This window comes from Dromiciops gliroides, chromosome 2 (assembly GCF_019393635.1).
Source record: "Dromiciops gliroides isolate mDroGli1 chromosome 2, mDroGli1.pri, whole genome shotgun sequence".
NCBI classification, from domain to species: domain Eukaryota; kingdom Metazoa; phylum Chordata; class Mammalia; order Microbiotheria; family Microbiotheriidae; genus Dromiciops; species Dromiciops gliroides.
The window spans coordinates 262,496,524-262,517,846 of NC_057862.1; the positions used below are offsets into that span (position 1 = coordinate 262,496,524).

Consider the following 21,323-nt stretch of genomic DNA (forward strand, 5'->3'; position numbering starts at 1 on the left):
CATCTGTTAAAGTGAAGAAGCTATTTCAGCAGTACAGATGAGCTGTAATTAAGATTTATAAACTCGCACAGTGGTGGACAGTATGAATAGAGGGAAAGGATAAAAGAGTCAAGATAAATAGACTTTCTAAAACTTGCAAATATTTGGATGTTAGGGGTGAGAGACTGGGAAGAAACAAAAGTTACTGGAATTTTTGGGGTGAGGTAATCAACAGGGAGGAATGAATGAGGAATTTGGAAGAGGGTCAAGTTTGTGGGAAACATAATGGGTTCATCAACTTCATTCCTTCAAAGGTTTAGAGGTAAGTGTTTCTGTCTCTTCTCTTTCAAAGGGAGCTTGAATCAATATGGTCTGTGGCTGAATGATTCCAATACAGTATACCTTCTAGGACAACAATTAGCAATTTATGGATAAGGATACTTTTTTGTGTGAGTCTTCCAATTTTTTGGTTAGTAAATTGTAAGATATTTTGCATTGTGGTTGTTTATACTAGTAAATTAATAGTTTAAACACAGAGACACAGACTTTCAGGTCATGTGACCAATAAAATGGGGAACAAGATACTTTCTCTGATCCTCATAACCTCTCAGTCCTCTCCAAAATAGAAATTGATAGAACAATTTCAGCTCCCCCCCCCCATTCTAGGAAAACAAGAATTCTAACAAGGCAAATACCTGATGAACTAACTGCATAGAATGCTAATCCCTAACCCTTAATTTACTCATTTGGTACCTCCTCCCTCACTAGCCATCTTACTCCAGTGGGGCTGTACAAGTTGACCCATAGGCTTAAAATAGAACTCAACTGCTTGCCCCCTATCTTTCCTTTACTATGGAAAATGAAAATCTTATTTGGGCTGCAGTTTTAGCATGGGGGCCTTCTGTGCTGCAACAGTACTTAGCTAGAGAACTGGGGAACAGAGGAACTAGAGTAGGACACCAGCAAATGTGTGGTACTCAACTAAGTTCTAGGGAAAGTGGACTGGCTTCCATCCAATGTCAAAAATGTCACCTGAGATATCACTTGGAGCAGGGACTGAGTCTAGTGAATTGCTCAGCATGGGAGGAGGCTGAGAAAACTTTAGGATCTTGTCCCTAGGGAAGCCATCATCAAAGAAGAAGTCAGAAACTGAAACAAGAAAAGGACCTAAAACTACCAAAGACCTCAGGTGGAATAAAACTCAATTTAGCATAAGTAGACAAAACATCAGAAAAAAATATTAATAATAGAAGGAAATAGGGCTTCCAGATCAATAAAATGAGTCAAATATCTATGAATAAATTTTGCAAGAAAAAGGTAAATGAATCAAACACCTGATAAGAAAGATACCCTTGTATACTCCAAAGAGAGTCTACAACCAGAGAAGCATGTTCCCAAAGATTTAAGAGAAAATATTAATTGTTTAAAGTAGAATTTATGGCCTTCATAGCAGAAATAAACAGCAGAACAGGAAAAACTTGAATCCAAGAGAAAAAACCAAACATGATCTTTACAAAAGCAAAAAAATTATTCTCAAAGACAGGATACATAGAGAAAATTTAGGGATTTTAAGTCTTCTGGAAGCACATTAAAAAAACACCTTGAATATCACAGTGAAAGAAATAATAAAGGAAAACTGCCCACAGCTTCTAAATATAGAAAACAAAAGTGCCAATCAAAGGAATCCAGTGAACTCTTCCAGAAAAGAAAAGAAATAAAACCCCTATTCCTCAAACTCTAAGAAACATGGTGGCTAAATTTAACAATTTTAATGATAAACAATAAATCCTACAAGTAACCAGGACAAAGAACCTCAAATGCAAAGTGTTATGGGAGAAATAGGTGGGGGGTTTAGAATAGGAGTTGGGATTAGGGTCCTTAGGAATTCCTCTTTAAAGAATTACACCCTCTTGCATACAAATCCAATAGAATAAGATAATAGTTTATTTAGGGGCTGGGGAAGGGAAACCAAGAGAGAAATCCTTGGACTTCTCATGGGGAGAAGGCATGGCACAGAGCATGGCTCTGAGATACCAATCTCCTCAAGCAGGAGACAGGCAGATACTTTTATAGAGGACCTGAGGATCATCTGACTGTGGAAAGTTCCCCTTATTGAGGGAGGACCATCCCCCCACTGGTGGTGGCTGGGGGAATTGGGTGAGGGGTGGCTGTGGATCCATCTCTCTAGCTCTTCAAGCCACAAAGGCAGCAGCCCACACCTAATTTATCTCCCAGGGTAAGGGAGACTGGTGGTCCTGGAGCTAGCTTAGTACTGATCCAGTTCCACTTATCTCTTTAGGTGTGTCTGAACTTTGTTTAGTTTCTCAAGGAGAAGGTTCTTTGATGTACCCCAGAGAACTTCTGGGGTGGCCTGGGCCCATAATAGAAAGGAAAGGAAATTTGTTAACACAAGAGTATTTTATATTACCAAACACTGCAGGAAGGAGTTCAATCCTTTTTCAAAAGATTATAAGAGCTCAAGAAGAAGCCCCAAAATAATACACTCTGCAAACCCAAATCTAACAATTAATGAAAAAAAAAATTCAAGAATAGGAGGCTTTCCAATCACTGTTACAAAGAAAACTATAACTAAAGAATTGTTGGTAAACTCCCCAGACAACAGAAATACCAGAAGAGTAAAGAAATATGACCAAGTATAGCAAGATAACAAAACAAATTAGCCTGGAAAAAAGAAAGAAATACTGAAATGAGCAAGATAATATTGGAGTGAACAACAACAACAACAACAACAACAAAATAACAAGAGAAAGGAACCATTAAGAGATTTCCTTCTAAAAGTATACATGGAAACAAATGTTAAGGCAGAAATAATTTTTGGTAGAGAGACAGGACCAAAACTTCATAGACCTAAACCCTTAAGCTATCTATAGGTGGAATAAGGCTTGTTTGTTTTTGGTGGAAATGCATTGCAGAATAGGGGGAAACATAACAATGGAAAGGGGAGGAAGAGAAAAATATGCAACGTACCCTAATAAAATCTAGGTTAACAATGAAAGGGAATTCATTCCTGTTATCTCTCAAGAAGGCTTAAGGGAAAATGGGTGAGAAAACAAAGAGACTGAAGCTAAGGGAAAGAGAAATGGGCAGATCTTTTTTCAGCCCTGGGAGGTAATCATGCTAAAAAATGCTCCCATGGGAAAATAAGAAATTAACAAATGGAAATGGGGACATTACAATGGGATTTGGTGTCAAAGAGAGATCCTGCTGCAGAAGAAAGAGAATAAGTCATTTTTGCGGGCAACTGACAACCGTAAGAGTGGGCGATCTCATTAACCCCAAAAAAGAGATTTTATGGCACATATGGGGGAAAATATCCATGGGGGAGGCAAAGGGTAGTAATAAATACACAATCCGGGATGGAGGAGAAACTTCTTACCATGAAGCAATATTTTTAATATATCTATCGCCTTGTAGGAAATTGTAGGGCTCTAAATGATGAGAGCACACTTCCAACTAACCCATCTGCAAATTGGGAGGTCCCACAGGGGTTACACATTGCATGTTTCCAAACTTTTTCAATGTAATTAATCAATAGTACTGATTTATCCCCCCTCAAAATTGTATTTTTTCCATGAGATAACTCTCTGGGGAGGTTCCCAAGGGTACTTGGGATAATTATGTGATGTAGAAAACAGAAGATATCAATAAAAATGTACTTTTTAAAAAGGGGAAAAATAGATCAATGGAATTTAACCCATGGTTCAATATTAAAAAAAAATGACTCACTTAGGAAATAACTCAGTATTTAATAAAAAACAAAACAAAACACCTTTAGGGGGGGCAGAACCAAGAAGCAGAGTAAAGCAGAGACTTGCTCTTCCAAATTCCCCTCAACAACATTAAAATTAGGCCTCAAAAATGGAATTCTGGAGCTGCAGAAGCAACAAATGGGTGGGATGATACCCATTTTCCAGCCCAAGACAGCTTAGGTCAGCCAAGAAAAGTCTGTTTCTCTGGGGGGCGAGAGTGAGCACAGTCCAGAGCAGGCTGGCACTGCCAAGGGAGCACCTCAGCAAAATAACAGCAGGCCTTAGGGGTGGCTGAATCAGGGTGGTGGCAGCAGTGGCAGCATCTAGATCTCTCAGCCCACAGATGGTAAGATGGTCAGAAAACTGGTCAGAAGGAGATTATAGGATATCCTTTGAAGCACTGGGTTCAGGACTCTGTTGCATTGCCAATATGTGGCTCTAGGTTACAGTTTCAGGGCAAGAAGGAAGACTAGCAGGAGCAGAGCCCCTTGCCACAGTTCCAGAGTGGAAAAGAGTGCTTGTGGTCACTCACAGACCAGAGCACAGGCCAAGAGAGCATTGCACACACCTCTCTTTAGATTACACAATCTTGGAAGGACTTAAACTTACAGATCTACAGAACTAGCTCTGATCACAACAGCATGAAAAACCTGAAGCTTGGGACAGTGTCCCCTGCATCCCAAGAGCAGAACCCAACTATCATATAAACTTAAAAGTCAAGAAAAAGACTGGAAAAATGAACAAACATCCAAAGAAAAAAGAACCTTAACATAAAAAGTTACTATGGTGACAGGGAAGATCAAAACATAAATTCAGAAACAATGAGATCAAAATGGTTACATGCAAAGCCTCAGAGAAAATTGGAAATTGGTCTCAGGCCATGGAAGAGTTCAAAAAGGATTTTCAAAATCAAATAAAAGAGACAAAGGAAAAATGGAGAAAAGAAATGAAAGTAATGCAAGAAGGAGGCAATGATTTGGTAAAAGAGGCAACAAAAATATCAAAGAAAAAATATCTTAAAAATTAGAATAGGTCAAATGGTAAAAGATACAGTTTTAAGTAAAAAAAAAAATTCACTTAAGAGAAGAAATCCTTAAAAAGTAGAATTGGCCAAATGGAAAAAGATATACAAAATTCACTGGAGAAAGGAACTCCTTAAAAAAGTAGAATTGAGTAAATGGAAAGAAGGTACAAAAGGTTACTGAAGAAAATAATTCCTTAAAAAATAGAATTAGGTAACTGATAACTTATAACTCCATGAGACATCAAGAAACAATAAAACAAAGCCAAAAGAATGAAAAAAGAAGAAGAAAATGTGAAATATCTCATTGGGAAAACAACTGACCTAGAAAACAGATCCAGGAAAGATCATTTAAGAATTATTGGACTACCCAAAAGCTATGATAAAAAAACAAAAAACAACCCCTCCCCAAAACCTAGACATTATCTTTCTTTCAAGAAATTATAAAGTAAAACTATTTTGATGTCCTAGAACCAGAAGGTAATATAGAAATTGAACAAAATTCTACTGTTCACCTCCTGAAAGAGATCCCCAAATGAAAACTCCCAGGAATATTATAGTCAAATTGCTAAAACTTCCAGGTCAGTGAGAAAATATTGTAAGCAGCTGGAAAGAAATAACTAAAAGATCGTGGAACCACAATAAGGATCATACAAGATTTAGCAGTTTCTATGTTGAGGTCAGAGGTCTGGGAATATGCTATTGCAGAGGATAAAGGAGGTATTATTACAACCAAGAATTACTTACCCAGTGAAACTGAGTAAAATCCTGTTGCAGGAAAGTGGGAAATTAATAAAATTACAAGTATGAAAACCATTCAACTATTAAACAAAATTAGTAGTTGGGTTTATGAAAAAAACAAAATAGACAAACCATTGGTTAATTTGATTTAAAGAAGAAAGAAGAAAATCAAATTGCCAGGATCAGAAATGAAAAGGATAAATTTACCACAAATGAAGATGAAATTGAATCAATTATTAGGCCCTATTTTGCCCAATTCTGTGCCAGTAAACTTGACAATTTAAGTAAAATGGCTAAATATTTACAAAAAAATATAAATTTTCCAAATTAACAGAAGAGGAAATAGAATCCTTAAGAGAATTTTTTTTTACCTAACTAATTTTATTTTTTTATGTAAATATTTTATTATTTTCCAGTTACATTTAGAGATAGTTTTCAACATTTGTTTTTATAAGATTTCTATTTTCAAATTTTTCTCCCCCTCTCCCCTCCCTACCTCCTCCCCAAGACAATAAGTAATCTGATATTGGTTATATATGTACAATCCCATTAAACATATTTCTGCATTAATCATGTTATGATAGAAGAATCAGAGCAAAAAGGAAAAACCAAAAAAAAAACAGAAAAAAAACCAATAGAAATAGTATGGTTTGATCTGCATCTAGATTTCACAGTTCTTTTTTTTCTGGATTTGGAGAACATTTTCCATCACGAGTCCTTTGGAACTATCTTGGACCATTGTATTGCTGAGAAGAATCAAGTCTATCTCAGTTGATCAACACATAATGTTGTTGATACTGTGTACAATGTTCTCCTGGTTCTGTTCATCTCACTCATCATCAATTCATGTAAGTCCTTCCAGGTTTCTCTAAAGTCTGCCTGCTCATTGTTTCTTATAGCACAATAGTATTCCATTACATTCATATGCCACAACTTGTTCAGCCATTTCCCAATTGATGGGCAACCTCTCAATTTCCAATTCCTTGCCATCACAAAAAGAGCAGCTATAAATATTTTTGGACATGTGGATCCTTTTCCCTTCAATAGCATATTTTAGAAAAAGAAATTGAACAAGCCATCAGTGAGCTCTCTAAGAAAATAATTCCCAAGACCAGATAGATTTATGAGTGAATACTACCAAACATTTAAAGAAAAATTAATTTCAATATTATATAAACTATTTGGAAAAATAGGTAAAGAAGGAATCCTACCAAATTCCTTTTACTACACAAATATGGTGCTGATACCTAAACCAGGAAGAGCTAAAACAGAGAAAGAAAATTATAGACCAATTTCTCTAATGAATATTGATGCAAAAATTAAAATAAATACTAGCAAGGAGATTATAGTAATAATATGAATTACAAAGATCATATACTATATGACCAGATAAGATTTGTACCATGAATGCAGGGTTGGCTCAATATTAGGAAAACCATCAGCATAATTGACTCTGTCAATAACAAAACTAACAGAAATCATATTATTATCTCAATAGATGGGGAAACTTTTGCAGATGTAAGTTTTTGACAAAATAGAACACCCATTCTGATTAAGAGCAGTAGAAAGCATAGGAATAAATTAGTTTTTCCTTAAAATGAGTACGTATATCTATCTACAGGGTGGGCCAAAAGTCTTGAAGGGATCTATTGTTTAATAACTTCTGGAAAATTATTTTTTCTTTGTTACCTATCTATTTATTTATTTCCCATATATATGGAAATAATATATATGATACAATAGTATTCTAAATTAAAAACAAAACAAAACAAACAAAAGAACCTGACATAGATACTATAGTGACAAAAGAGATCAAAACATATACTCAGAAGAGGACCAATGTCAAAATGGCCCTACATGTGAAGCCTCAAAAAACCCAAAAAAGATGTGAATGGATCTTAGGCCCAGATAGAACTGGAGAAGAGTTCAAAAAATGATTTAAAAAATCATATATGAGAGGTAAAAGAAAAATTGGGAATAGAAAAATTGGGAATAGAAATGCGAGTGATGCAAGAGAATAATGAAAAAAGAGTCAACAGGTTGGTAAAGGAAGCACAAAAAATGGGAACAGATGTATAAAAGTTCACTGAAGAAAACAACTCCTTTTAAAAACTAGAATTAGCCAAAATGGAAAAGAGTGTAAGAAAGCTAACTGAAGAAAACAATTGCTTAAAAATTAGAATTGGGAAAGTGGAAGACATCAAGACATCAAGAATCAATCAAACAAAATCAAAAGAATGAAAAAAAATAGAAGAAAATGTAAAATATCTCATTGGAAAGTCAACTGACATGGAAAAGAGTTCTAGGAGAGATAATTTAAGAATTATTGTACTACCTAAAGGTCAGGATCAAAAAAAAAGATTCTTGACTCATATTTGAAGAATAAAAATGATTTAGAAGCTTCTACATTAAAGGATTGGAGGGCTTGGAATATGATATTCTGGAGAGCAAAGAATCACCTACCTAGTAAAACTGAGTAAAATCCCTTGGGGGAAAAATAGACACTCAATGAAGTAAAGGACTTTCAAACATTCCTAATGAAAAAACCAGAGCAGAACAGAAAATTTGATTTTCAAATGTAAGACTCAAGAGAAGCATAAGAAGGTAAACAGAAAAGAGAAAACATGAGGGCCTCAATCAGCTTAACCTGTTTATAGCCCTACACAGGAAGATAAGACTTGTAACTCTAAGGGTAGCTAAAAGGGGTATACATAGACAGAGGGTACAGGTATAAGTTTGGTTTGATGGGATGATATTCCCAAAAAACAAAATTAAGGGGGTAAGAAAGAGGATTGCACTGGGAGAAGAGGCATGAAAGACCTATTACAGAGGAAGGAAAGAGTGGGGGTGGGGGACAGACAGATGCTCACAAAAACAAATCATCAATACATTTGCTAAGGTTTCCTTCATATTCGAGGTGCACTTTAATGTTTTAGTTATTAAAGAAGTCTAATCATCAATGTGCAGACCAAAAATTTGGCTCTTAAAATTTGTGTAAACTTCTTTCCTTTTACTCTCTAGAGAAAGGATCTTTAGCTGCCTTCAACTGATGGTATTTTACTCATCTCTAGGCCTTGGATTTCAGCCTCGATGGAAGCATCAACTTAATGGAATTGACCTTGGCACTAGAAAATGAACTTTTAATCACCAAAAATGGCATGTACCAGGCAGCCCTGGCCCAGCTTCAAGACTGAGATCAGGCACTTGTTGTGAGTTGATTCACAAAAAAAATCCCATCATGTTACATTATCTTCCAGTTCTTATCTAGTAATTCAGATAACTCTTATATGGCATCTTCTGTTCTGTGTGCAAATATGGCAGATCTTTGGTTGGGCATCCCTGCTCTACTAACAGCTTTGAAGTATCTGCAGATAGGGGTACTTTCTTGTATTGTAAATACAATTCTGAAATATCTTTTTTTTTTTTTTTTTTGGTTGAGGCCAATTGGGGTTAAGTGATTACCCAGGGTCACACAGCTAGTAAGTGTTAAGTGTCTGAGGCCAGATTTGAACTCAGGTCCCCTCCTGAATCCAGGGGCCGGTGCTCTATCCACTGTGGTCACCTAGCTGCCCCCTCTGAAATTATTCTTAATGATGATTTTTTTGTCACCCTGAACAAGCAAGTATCTGAGGTCATCGAGATAAGGGCTTTGGGGTTTGGAAAATCAATATGTGGTCCTGGGGTGGGGAATTTGTCTAGGAATGGTCTAACTTTAACTCAAAATTGTAATCTTGTTCCAGGGAGCAAATTGAATCAAGTAGCCCAGAGAAAAGAGAAAGTAAGTTGCCCAGTTCAAGATTCTTGAAAAGCCTGAGAAACTGAAATCTTTGATGGCTTCTGGACGTGGTATGACCTCCCCATGCTGCCTAGAACACCAATATGAATACTAGCCTGGTAAGTCCAGGAGTAGCCTGGAAACCCATTTTACCCACCTTTTTATCAGATGACGTTGGTAGTATTGGTAATCAGCAAAACAAAACTTAGAGAACTGCTGCCTAATTATCTGAATAAAAGTAGGCTGTATTGATTGTCATTATAATGGTTTATGTGTGACTGCCTGAAGTAGGAGATTAGATGATTTTTTTTTTCAAGGTCCTTTTCGTCTCTTTTATTGGTTTCAGCAGTTGATAGCAGCTTGTTGATTACTTACCTATATGTAGGAAACTGGAAGAAGTATACAAGGAAAAGATAGCATCCTTCAAGAATGATATCCAAAAGGAAAGAGAGCAGATCCTGCAGCAGGTGGGCAAACAGCATTTGGAACTGGAACAGGAAATAGAAAAGGCGAAAACTGAAGAGAATTACATTCGGGACCGCCTTACCTTCTCTTTAAAGGTATCAAACCTAATTAAATAGCTAACATATATGCATATTATTTAATTTGATCCTCTTGTGAGGTAGGTACTAATATTACCCTAGTTTTACAGATGAGGAAATTGAGGATGAGAAAGGTCAATGATGAGTCAAGATTCAAATTCAGGTCTTCTGACTCCTCAATTCTATTCAGTTCATCACTTAGTTATCTAGCATAATATCCATAGCATAAATTATTCTGAGATATAGATACTTTTTGAAGAAGACAAAAATATATCCTCTTGCTCTCTTTATCGCCTACATTTCCCAGTGTTCCTTCCCCCTTACAGAGAGAAATCCTTTATGTCAAAGAATAAAAGGGGACAAAGAGAGAATAGTATAGCCAAACAAAGTAACATACCAAAAATCTGATATTAGACGCAGTGTTCCACACTTGTAATTCTTCACTTCTACAGCGAAGGAAGTTCCTTAGTAGAAGACATTTAATTTGGAAGGGAATAGTTTTGGATTGGTGTCAATCCTGATTATTTTTAGTTGCTGTGTGACATCTAGTCATTTCTCTTCAGCCTTGGCTTTGTAGACACTTACAGGTGTCAGAGTAACTTGTTTAGATCTTGGTTCTACCTGTACTTAGAATTCTGCTTTTGTCTTCTCTCCCATCAAAGTTCTCAGATGAAACCTCTAGTTAATTCACTGACCTATCATTGTGGAATACATACTCAGGAACACTTTGACTACTGAGTTCTGGTTAGAACCTCTGATTCATACTGACCGTGTGAACTTTGGGCAAATCACTTCAATCAACTAAGATGATAAGTTGTAGAGAAGATGCCCCTACCTACATTAGCAGAGGGAATTTTTCTTGTCCAGAGTTCTCTATGTGAGTGAAATATAAATGTCCTGTGTCTAATCCCTGTCCAGTATCTTGAAACTTGAATTTTTATAAAAGTGCTTGAAGTGCATTGTTTTTCTTTTCATATACCAATGCAAGGCTATGACCCAGAGTGAATTAAAAAAAATATTAGAACTGGAGGCGTTTTATTTGCCAAATTGTACTTTGAAAATAATAGAGTTTATACACCTTAAATGGCAAGATAAAATAAATAAGATTACCAATAGTAATAATAATAACAAAATTCAGAGATTCTGATTCTCTAATCTCTAACCCCTTGACTAGTGTTTTCAGCTGTAACAACGCAAGCTATTTCTCCAGTTTAACCTTTTGTGAAGGTGTTTTGGGACTCTATAGGTCATATATATTTTCAACCAGGCATTATACAAATGAAATTAGTTTAATAAAGTCCTCTTTGACCTATGGAATATAGCTTGTCATGAATACCATTGTTTCCTGGCCACCATTTACTACTACTGTTCATACAGCCAGTAGAAATATTATTTCCTATTTTTTTTTTTTGCAGGGCAATGAAGGTTTAAGTGACTTGCCAGGGTCACACAGTAGTAAATGTCAAGTGTCTGAGGCCCAGATTTGAACTCAGGTCCTCTGAGTCCAGGGCCAGTGCTTTATCCACTGTGCCACCTAGCTGCCCCCTAATATTATTCCTATTGATTATAATAATGTCACATTTATATAGCACCCTTAAGATTTTCAGACTGCATTCTTCATAGCAACCCTATGAAGTAAGTAACGTAAATATTATTATCCCATTCACTGATGACGGAAACAGAATCTCTGATAGGTTAAATGACTTTCCTCCTGTCACACAGTTGTTTAAATGAGGCAGGATTCCAATACAGGTTTCATATTTCCTAGACTAGCGTTTTTTTTTTTCTTCTATAACATTATTATCTCCCGCTGCCCTTTTCATTAGACCCTGCTCTCATTTATTTTGTATTGGCTATACATTATACTTATTTTATTAGTTTCTCTGTATCAAAGTTTCTTAACCAGGGCCTATGGATTTGTTTTTTAAAAATATTTGGATAATGGTATGTAAATATAAATGGCTTCCTTTGTAATCCTTTGTATTTTGATTTATTCATTTAAAACATTATTCTGAGAAGGGAATCTATAAACTTCACCTTATGGACACAAAAAAAATTAATGAAGTCTGTTCTGGATAGTACCTAAGGTTCAATATTAGAAAGACATTTTTTGTTATGTCATTTCTCCTTTAGGGTAGCCAAATATGTGGGCAATCACGGTATATCTCGAGAATCTCTTTCTGGGTCCCAGATGTGTGTTCCGAATTACCCAGAGATTCTTTGTACATATATATATATCTATATCTTCCCCTGGCTACTAATCTTTCCTTACCAGCATTATTATCTTTTTTAAAAGCAGAAAAACAAGACAAAAACAAACAAAAACCATTGTGACTAGTTTTTTTTATCAGATGTTTGAAACCCAATGTCAGTAGTTATATATGCCTTTAGTTCATTTCAAAATGGAGGGAATTCTATTAATAAGCAATGATTTATACATTATAGGATATTGTGCAAAAGTTAGGAAATTTTTTATGCATGCTCTTTTTGTTTTTCTCCAGGAAAATAGTCGTTTAGAAAGTGAACTACTGGAAAATACAGAAAAACTTGCAGAATGTGAGAGTCTGATAATCAAACTGCAGAAGAATTTGGACAATGTACTATCAGAAAAGGTCAGATTCTTATTTAAGATTATTTGATTTATACTTTTTAATTTTGTTTTTCTCCATTACATGTAAAAAGAATTAACATTTTAAATACAGATTATTCATGTGTTATCATACAAAAGATATTTCCATATTGACTCTGTTGCAAAAGAAAACAGACTCCTTAAAAAAAAATTATTTTTTAAAGTATGTGTTGGGGCAGCTAGGTGGCGCAGTGGTATAGAGCACCGGCCCTGGATTCAGGAGGACCTGAGGTTTTCAAATCCGTCCCTTAGACACTTAAACACTTACTAGCTGTGTGACCAGGGCAAGTCACTTAACCCCCTCGTTGCCCCGCAAAAAAAAAAAGAAAAAAAAAAACGAAAAAAAAGCATGTGTTGATTTGCATTCAGACTCCATCTTCTTTTTCTGGATGTGGATAATATTTTTTTAAGTCCTTCATAATTGTTTTAGCATCAATATGTTGCCTTAGAATACATAAGTCATTCATAGTTGAATCATCATACCATCATACTGTTACTGTGTACAGGTTCTACTGGTTCTGCTTACTTCAATTTGCCTCAGGTCACTATGAGTCTTCCCAGGTGTTTTTTTTCTTTTTCTTTTTCTTTTTTTGTTGTTTGTGGGGCAATGGGGTTAACGTGACTTGCCCAGGGTCACACAGGTAGTAAGTGTGAAGTGTCTGAGCCCGAATTTGAACTCAGGTCCCTCTTGAATTCAGGGCTGGTGCTTTATCCACAGCATCACCTAGCTGCCTCTCAGCTCTCTGATAGGTGTGAGGTGGTTACCTTAGAGTTGCCTTTATTTTCATTTCCCTAATCCAATAGTGACTCTAGAGCATTTTGTCATATGACTATTGATAGTTTTGATTTCTTCTCCTGAACACTGCCTGTTCATATCCTTTAACATTTATCAACTGGAGAATGATTTGTATTCTTATAAATTTGTCTCAGTTAGCTATTATTTGAGAAATGAAGTCCTTTGTCAGAGACACTTGCTGTAAAATTTTTTCCCTAGTTTCCTGCTTTCCTTCTAATCTTGGCTCTTTGGGAAGATTTTTTGCGCAAAATCATTTTTCAATTTAACGTAATCAAAATGAGGGCATGAGGTGGTTCAGGGGATAGAATACAAAGGATGGACACTTACTAGCTGTGTGACCCTGGGCAAGTCACTTAAACCTATTTACTTCAGTTTCCTATCTGTAAAACAACCCCCAAATAGAGTCATGAAGAGTTGATAACAACTGAACAGCAATCAAATTATCCCTTTTATATCCCAGACAATGCTCTCTAGCTCTTGTTTAGTCATAAATTCCTTTCATAGATCTGAGAGGTAAAATATTTCATGCTTTTTTACTAATGTTTATGGCACCATGTCTAAACATGTACTCATTTTGACTTTTTATCTTGGTATACGGTATGAAATGTTGGTCTATGCCTAGTTCTTCGCCAAACTACTCTAGTTTTCCAGTAATTTTTATCAGATGATGAGTTATTCCCCAAAAGTTTGGATCATGTATGTATTTATTAAACATAGATTATAACAGTCATTTACTACTTATGTTTCTTGTATATAATTATTCCCACTTATACACCACTGTATTTCTTAGCCACTACCAGATTGTTTAAATAATTGCCACTTTGTCATACAGTTTAAGATCTGGTTTATTTACCCCAGGCAGCATCTTTTTTCTAATTTAAAAAAATTGATTATCCTGATATTCTTAATCTTTTGTTCTTCAGATAAATTTTGTTATTATTTTTCTAGCTCTCTAAAATATTTTTTGGTAGTTTTATTGGAATGATCTTGAATAAATAAATTAATTTGGGTAGACTTGTCATATTTAAATTTATCAGGCATGATAAATTAAACATGAACAGTTACTATTTCTCCATTTTTTGATGTGACTTAATTTGTGGGTTAGTGTTTTGCAATTGTCTTTATATGATCCTTGGGTTTGTTCTTGGCAGAATAAGACTCCCAAGTATTAATATTGTTTATAATTATTTTAAATAGAAATTACTCTTTGTAGCTCTTCCTGTTGGACTTCGTTGTTGGTAATATAAAGGAATGCTGATGTTTTATATGCATTTATTTTTTCATCCTGCCATAGTTGCTAAAGTTGTTAATAATTTCGAGTAGTTGTTTTAGTTGATTCCTCTAAGAATTTTCTAAGTATTCCATCATATCATCTAGGAAAAAAGAGTAGTATTGTTTCCTTATTGCCCATTCTATTTCCTTCATTTTTTTGTCTTATTATTATTGCTAGCATTTTTTCTTTTTCTTTCTTTCTTTCTTTTTTTTTTGTTGTGTGTGGTGAGGCAATTAGGGTTAAAGTGACTTGCCCAGGGTCATGCAGCTAGTAAGTTGTTGAGTGTCTGAGGTTAGATTTGAACTCAGTCCTCCTGACTCCAGGGCCAGTGTACTATCCACTGCACCACTAGCTGCCTCATAAGCTAGCATTTCTAGAACAATACTGAATAATGTTGGTGATAATGGGCATATTGCTTTACCCTTGATCTTACCTGGGAAGGCTTCTAGCTTATTACCACTAGAGATAATGCCTTGCTGAATGGTTTTAGGTAGATACTACTTACTCATTTTAAGGAAAGCTTCATTTATTCTATGTCCCTAGTGTTTATATTAGGAATGGGTACTGTATTTTGTCTAAAGATTTTTTCTGCATCTATTGAGAAGATCATATGATTTCTGTTGGTTTTTGTTATTGACAGAGTCAATTATGCTGATAGTTTCCTAATATAGAACCATCCCTGCATTCCTGTTATAAAATTCATCTGCTCATCATAGCGTAATGATCCTCATGGATATATAGTTGTTTGGTTTTTTTGTTTTGTTTTTGCAGGGCAATTGGGGTTTAAGTGACTTGCCCAAGGTCACACAGCTAGAGTAAGTGTCAAGTGTCTGTGGCCGGATTTGGAACTCAGGAACTCCTGAGTCCAGGGCCGGTGCTTTATCCACTGCGCCACCTAGCCACCCCTGATATATAGTTGTATTCTTTTATATTCCTAGTATTTTATTTAAAATTTTTTGAATAAATCTTCCATTAGGGAAATTGGTCTGTAGTTTTCTTTCTCTGTTTATCTTCACTGGTTTAGGTGTCAGCACCATATTTGTGTAGTAAAAGGAAATTGGTTAAGGACTCCTTTAACTACTTTCCCAAATAGTTTATATAATATTGGAATGAATTATTCTTTAAATGCTTGGTAGAATTCACTTATGAATCCATCTGGTATTGTGGATTTTTCTTAGGGAGGTCATTGATGGCTTATTCAATTTCTTTTTCTAAAATATGGCTATTGAAGGATTCTATTTCCTCTTCTGCTACTCTGGGAAATTTATATTTTTGTAAGTATTCTTTGATTTTTTCTTAAATTGTTGGATTTATTGCCATAAAATTGGGCAAAAGAGTGTTAATAATTGCTTTAATTTCCTTTTTATTGGTGGCGATTTTACTCTTTTCATTTTTAATACTGGAAATTTGGTTTTCTCCTTTCTTTTTTAAATCAAATTAACCAGAGAGCAGCTAGGTGGCACAGTGGATAAAGCACTGGCCCTGGATTCAGGAGGACCTGAGTTCAAATCTGGCCTCAGACACTTGACACTAGCTGTGTGACCTAGGGCAAATCTCTTAACCCTCATTGTCCCGCAAAAAAAAAAATTACCAAAGGTTTATCTATCTTTAAAAAAAAATAATAAACATTATAATTTATCATTTTGGGTTTCAATTTTTATCCTTCTATCCCTCCCTCCCCTCACCCTCCCTAAAGTGGCAAAGAATCAGAAATGGGTTATACATGTATGATTATGGAAAATGTTACCATATTTGTCATTTTGTTCAAGGAAACTTGATTAAAAGAAAAAAAATGAAAGAAAATGAAAAATAGCATGCTTCAGTCTATTCCATTCATATCAGTTATTTCTTTGGAGGTGAATAGTATGTTTCATCAACGGTCCTTTGGGCTTATCTTGGATCATTGTATTATGAATAGTCAAGTCATTCACAGTTCTTCATCAAACAATATTGTTCTCTCGGTGTACAATGTTCTCTTGGTTCTGCTCACTTCACTGTAAGGGCTAAAATCCTAGCTAGACTGTCTAAAATATCTAATGGGTGGTCGCCAATAAATTATAAGCTTTAGCAAGAGTATTTAAGTATTTATTAAAGAGCATTAGCATCTAATGATCAGAGAGAAAGGTAAAAATCTAACTATTTCTAAGAGACCCCAGCATCTGACCTGCCATGGCGAGGTCAGGAACCAAAAAGGACCCAACACCTCCTGTGAAGCTGGGAACATCCCCTCCCCCTCCCCCCCAGCTCCAAGCTAATTGGCTGGCAGCTTTGATAGACAGCACCTACGAACAAACATCACTTCCAGATGCCAAGGACCTGATTGTGTGGCTTGCCCTCAGACGCCTTCTCCTCATGGCGGAGCTTTCCTACAGTAACTCTCCAGTAGGTGACGCCATTCTAATTGTTACATCACAATACATCATTTCATAGATGTCTTTCCAGGCCTTTTTGAAGTCATTCTGCTTGTCATTTTTTTTTTTTTTTTGCAGGACAATGGAGGTTAAGTGACTTGCTCAGGGTCACACAGCTAGTAAGTGTCAAGTGTCTGAGCCCATATTTGAACTCAGGTCCTCCTGAATCCAGGGTCAGTGCTTTATCCACTGTACCACCTAGCTGTTCCCTGTCATTTCTTATAGTACAATAATATTCCATCACCATCATATACCACAGTTTATTTAGCCATTCCCCAATTGATGGACATTCCTTTGATTTCTAATTCTTAGCCACCACAAAGAGAGCTACTATAAATATTTTTGTACAAATAGGTCTTTTTCTCTTTGGGGAATGTGTTTGGAATATAAAGCTAGCATTGGTATTGCTGGATCAAAGAGTAGACACAGTTCTATAGCCCTTTGGGCATAATTCCAAATTGCTTTCCAGAATGGTTGGATCTTTTCACTGGTTTATCTGTCTTATTGGATTTTTTTGTAATACCAGCTCCTAGTTTTATTCATTAGCTCAAAAATTTTCTTACTTTCAGTTTTATGAATCTTACCTTTGGTTTTCAGGATTTCCAATTTGGTGTTTAGTTGGGGATTTTTAATTTGTTCTTTTGTTTTTGTTTTAGTTGTATGCTCAATTCATTGACCAGCTCTTTATTTTATTGATGTAAGAATTTAGAGATATAAAATTTCCTCTAAGTACTGTGTTGGCAGCATCCCATAAATTGGGGTATGTTGTATCATTGTTATCATTCTCCTTGCTGAAATTATTGTTTCTATGATTTGTTCTTTTACCTACTAATTCTTTAGGATCAGATTGTTTAGATTCCAATTAATTTTTAATCTATCTTTCCACTGCCCTTTATTGAATGTAATTTTTATTTTTATTTTATTGTGATGTGAAAAGGATGTATGTAATATTTCTGCCTTTCTATATTTGATTGTGAAGTTATTATGCCCTAATACAATGTCAGTATTTGTGTAGGTGCTATGTAATGCTGAGAAAAATATGTATATTCTTTTCTATCTCCATTCAATTTTTTCTTGGTTTTGTTATTGTTATGGTCAATTATGCTGATAGTTTTCCTAATATTGACTCATCTCTGGTATTCCTGGTATAAATCCCACTTGCTTGTGCATGATTTTTGTGATACATTGCTGTAATCTCTTTGCTAGTATTTTATTTAAAATGTTTGCATTAATATTCATTAGAGAAATTGTTCTATAGTTTTCTTTCTCTGTTTTAGCTCTTCCTGTTTTAGGTATCATTACCATATTTGCATCATAAAAGGAATTTGGTAGGACTCCCTCTTTGCCTATTTTTTTCAAATAGTTTATATAGTATTAGAATCATTTGTTTTTTAAATGTTTGGTAGAATTCACTTGTGAATTCATCTGTTTCTGGGGATTTTTTCTTAGGGAGGTCATTGATGGCTTGTTCAATTTCTATTTTCTCTTTTGTTAATCTAGGCAATTTATATTTTATATTTTTATAAATATTTATCCATTTCACCTACATTGTTAAGTTTACTCGCATACAATTGGGCAAAATGGTTCCTAATAACTGCTTTAAATTCATCTTCATTGGTGATAAGCTCAGCCTTTTAATTTTTGATACTGGTAATTTGGTTTTCTTTCTTTCTTTCTTTTTTTTGGTGGGGCTATGGGGGTTAAGTGACTTGCCCAGGGTCACACAGCTAGTCAAGTGTCTGAGGCCGGATTTGAACTCAGGTACTCCTGGATCCAGGACTGGTGCTTTATCCACTGCGCTACCTAGCTGCCCCTCTTTTTTTTTAATCAAACAATGGTTTGTCTATTTTATTCTTTTTTTTTCTTAAAACCAGCTACTAGTTTTATTTATTAGTTCAATGGCTTTCTCACTTTCAATTTTATTAATCTCTCCTTTGATTTTCAGAACTTACAATTTGTTGTTTAATTGGGGATTTAAACAGTTGTTCTTTTTCTACGTTTTTTTGATTGCCTGCAACTTAGTTGCATGCAATTTATTGATCTGCTCTTTCTCTATTTTTATGTTTTATTCAAAATGGCAAATACAGTATCACTTAAAAAATTTGTATTAAAGTAGTTTAGTTTTAGTTTGGGATAATTTTTAGTGGTAGATATGTCTTTTTGCAAATATCTGTATTAGTGTCCATTACATGGGTGTGGAGGAGCAGGAAAAAACACAATAACAAGAAATAGCAGTCTGGTCATCTATAGGCAATTGAACATTTTGTTCTTTTTAGTTTTTCCCCCAGGACAATGAGGGTTAAGTGACTTGCTCAGGGTCACACAGCTTGTAAGTGTCAAATGTCTGAGGCTAGATTTGAAATCAGGTACTTCTGAATTCAGGGCCAGTGTTCTATCTAGTGTACCACCTACTGCTCCCGCCCCATGAACATTTTGTTCTTAGCTACTTGATAGTGAAAGAACCTGGATGAAACCAAGAAATCAATGTCTAGCATGTTGTAGATAAGGAAGGACACCTATGAAAGCTGTCTACTTGCTTTGTTTCCTCTTGCAGTTTGGTGACTTAGATCCCAACAGTGCTGAATTCTTTTTGCAAGAAGAGAGGCTAGCCCAGATGAAAATGGAATATGAACAGCAGTGCAGAGTAAGTGTTAGAAGAATTCGTTTTCTGTTGCCTTGAAGCATAATAGTTAATTGAAGAACCATGCAAATTTTATCCAAAATATACCCTAATTTGGAGAACCTGTACTGAATGGAGCTTAGAGTTACTAGGCCTTACTACAAGGTAAGACATCTGCTATATTCAAGGAAGGAATTACCACATTATTTGTCTTGCCTTCAAGAACCAGAGTTTTGCTCCTCATGGTTTATTGTTGTTGCCCTAATGTTATAATTTGAACTTGTCTTCCATTTTATTTTGGGACATTTTTTCCTCAGATGTTACGGGATCAAGTGGATGAACTCCATTCTGAACTGGAGGAATATCGTGCTCAAGGCAAAGTGTTTAAACTTCCTTTCAAGAACTCTCTTTCTGAGGAACTTGATGTTAGATGTCACAGTAAAGATCTCGACCAAGGTATACACACTCAAGCCAAAACTTTTGGAACAGTCATTTGTTGAGACTTAGGTGTATTTGACTCAAATCATCTAAAATGTAAAATTTTGTCATCATTATTTTACTAAGATATTCAGCTATGGCTGAGGAGGAGGAGGAGGAAGGAGTTTTTGGAAGAGTTTTCGTTTTGTTTTTTGAAGCCCTAATAACTGAGGAGATTACTCTAGGAAGTATAATTTACCTAAGAATTTGTGAAATAAGAAGATGTAAAATAATCTTTTTGTTTTAATAGCTAGCTGATACTATGCAAAGCCCCTTGATTATTTAAACTTAGATACTCAGTTATTGTTGGTTATCTCCATATTCCAAGAAAATGCTTAGGTATAAAAGATATATTGAGAACCCTGGATCTCTTTTATATCTCTATTTATGTTGCTTCTTAGTGGGCTTGAAGATGAAGTGAATATATTAGATCAAAGTTAACAACCTAAGGGATACAGAATAGTTTTAGTGGTGAAACTAGTCCTAGAATAAATTGTTTGCAAAGTTAGTTTTTTGTCATGTTTCCAGAAATACCAGAACCGCATATCTATTTATCCTTTTCCTTTCTCCCAGCACTTTTCCCCTATGACATCCCTTACTCATTTGCATCTCCTTTGCTATATCCTTGCCTTTAGTTGTTTCTTAGCCAATCCCTGATAATATTGCAATTTAAATTATCTGTGTGGATGCCCCTCCTCCTTCCTTTAATAGGGCATTTGTATTTTGAAAGGAGATTCTTGGAGAGAGAAAATAATTTGGTTAGGCTAGGAGAAGGAGGGTAGATATTTCAAAATCTGAGAGCTGACAACCTGTAAATTTTTCTCTGTATATGGCAGAGGACCAAGGACCCTACCCTGATACTCCACCCTTTTTAGCATTAATTTCCTTACTATCAAGGTGGGAGTTGGGGGAACTAGTGATGGACCAGAATGAGAAAGGTGATCTAGATAATATCTGAATTTCATTCTTTGAATTGTTTGTTGATTTGTTATATCTCCATTTGTGTCTGTCAAATATGGGGAGTAAACCATAGTGGATCTCAAGAATTATATATAAAGGGAGCAGCTAGGTGGCACAGTGGATAAAGCACTGACTGTGGATTCAGGAGGACCTAAGTTCAAATCCGGCTTCAGAGACTTGACACTTACTAGCTGTGTGACCCTGAGGAAGTCACTTAAACACTCATTGCTCCACCAAAAAAAAAAAAAAGAATTATATATAAATACATATATACGTACATACACATATATGTTTATATGCATGTGTCTATGAATGTATTCTGGATAATA

General features: G+C 35.3%; 1 protein-coding gene across 1 annotated transcript in view; it reads left to right on the top strand.

Annotated features, from left to right (window-relative positions):
- NIN (ninein) overlaps positions 1-21,323 on the top strand; it is a 165,046-nt gene that overhangs the window by 81,265 nt on the left and 62,458 nt on the right. Inside the window, 8 exon segments of the mRNA XM_043989230.1 lie at positions 8,583-8,690; positions 8,692-8,720; positions 9,252-9,306; positions 9,309-9,409; positions 9,672-9,846; positions 12,330-12,440; positions 19,492-19,581; positions 19,875-20,013. Coding sequence (XP_043845165.1) covers positions 8,583-8,690; positions 8,692-8,720; positions 9,252-9,306; positions 9,309-9,409; positions 9,672-9,846; positions 12,330-12,440; positions 19,492-19,581; positions 19,875-20,013 — 808 coding nt within the window.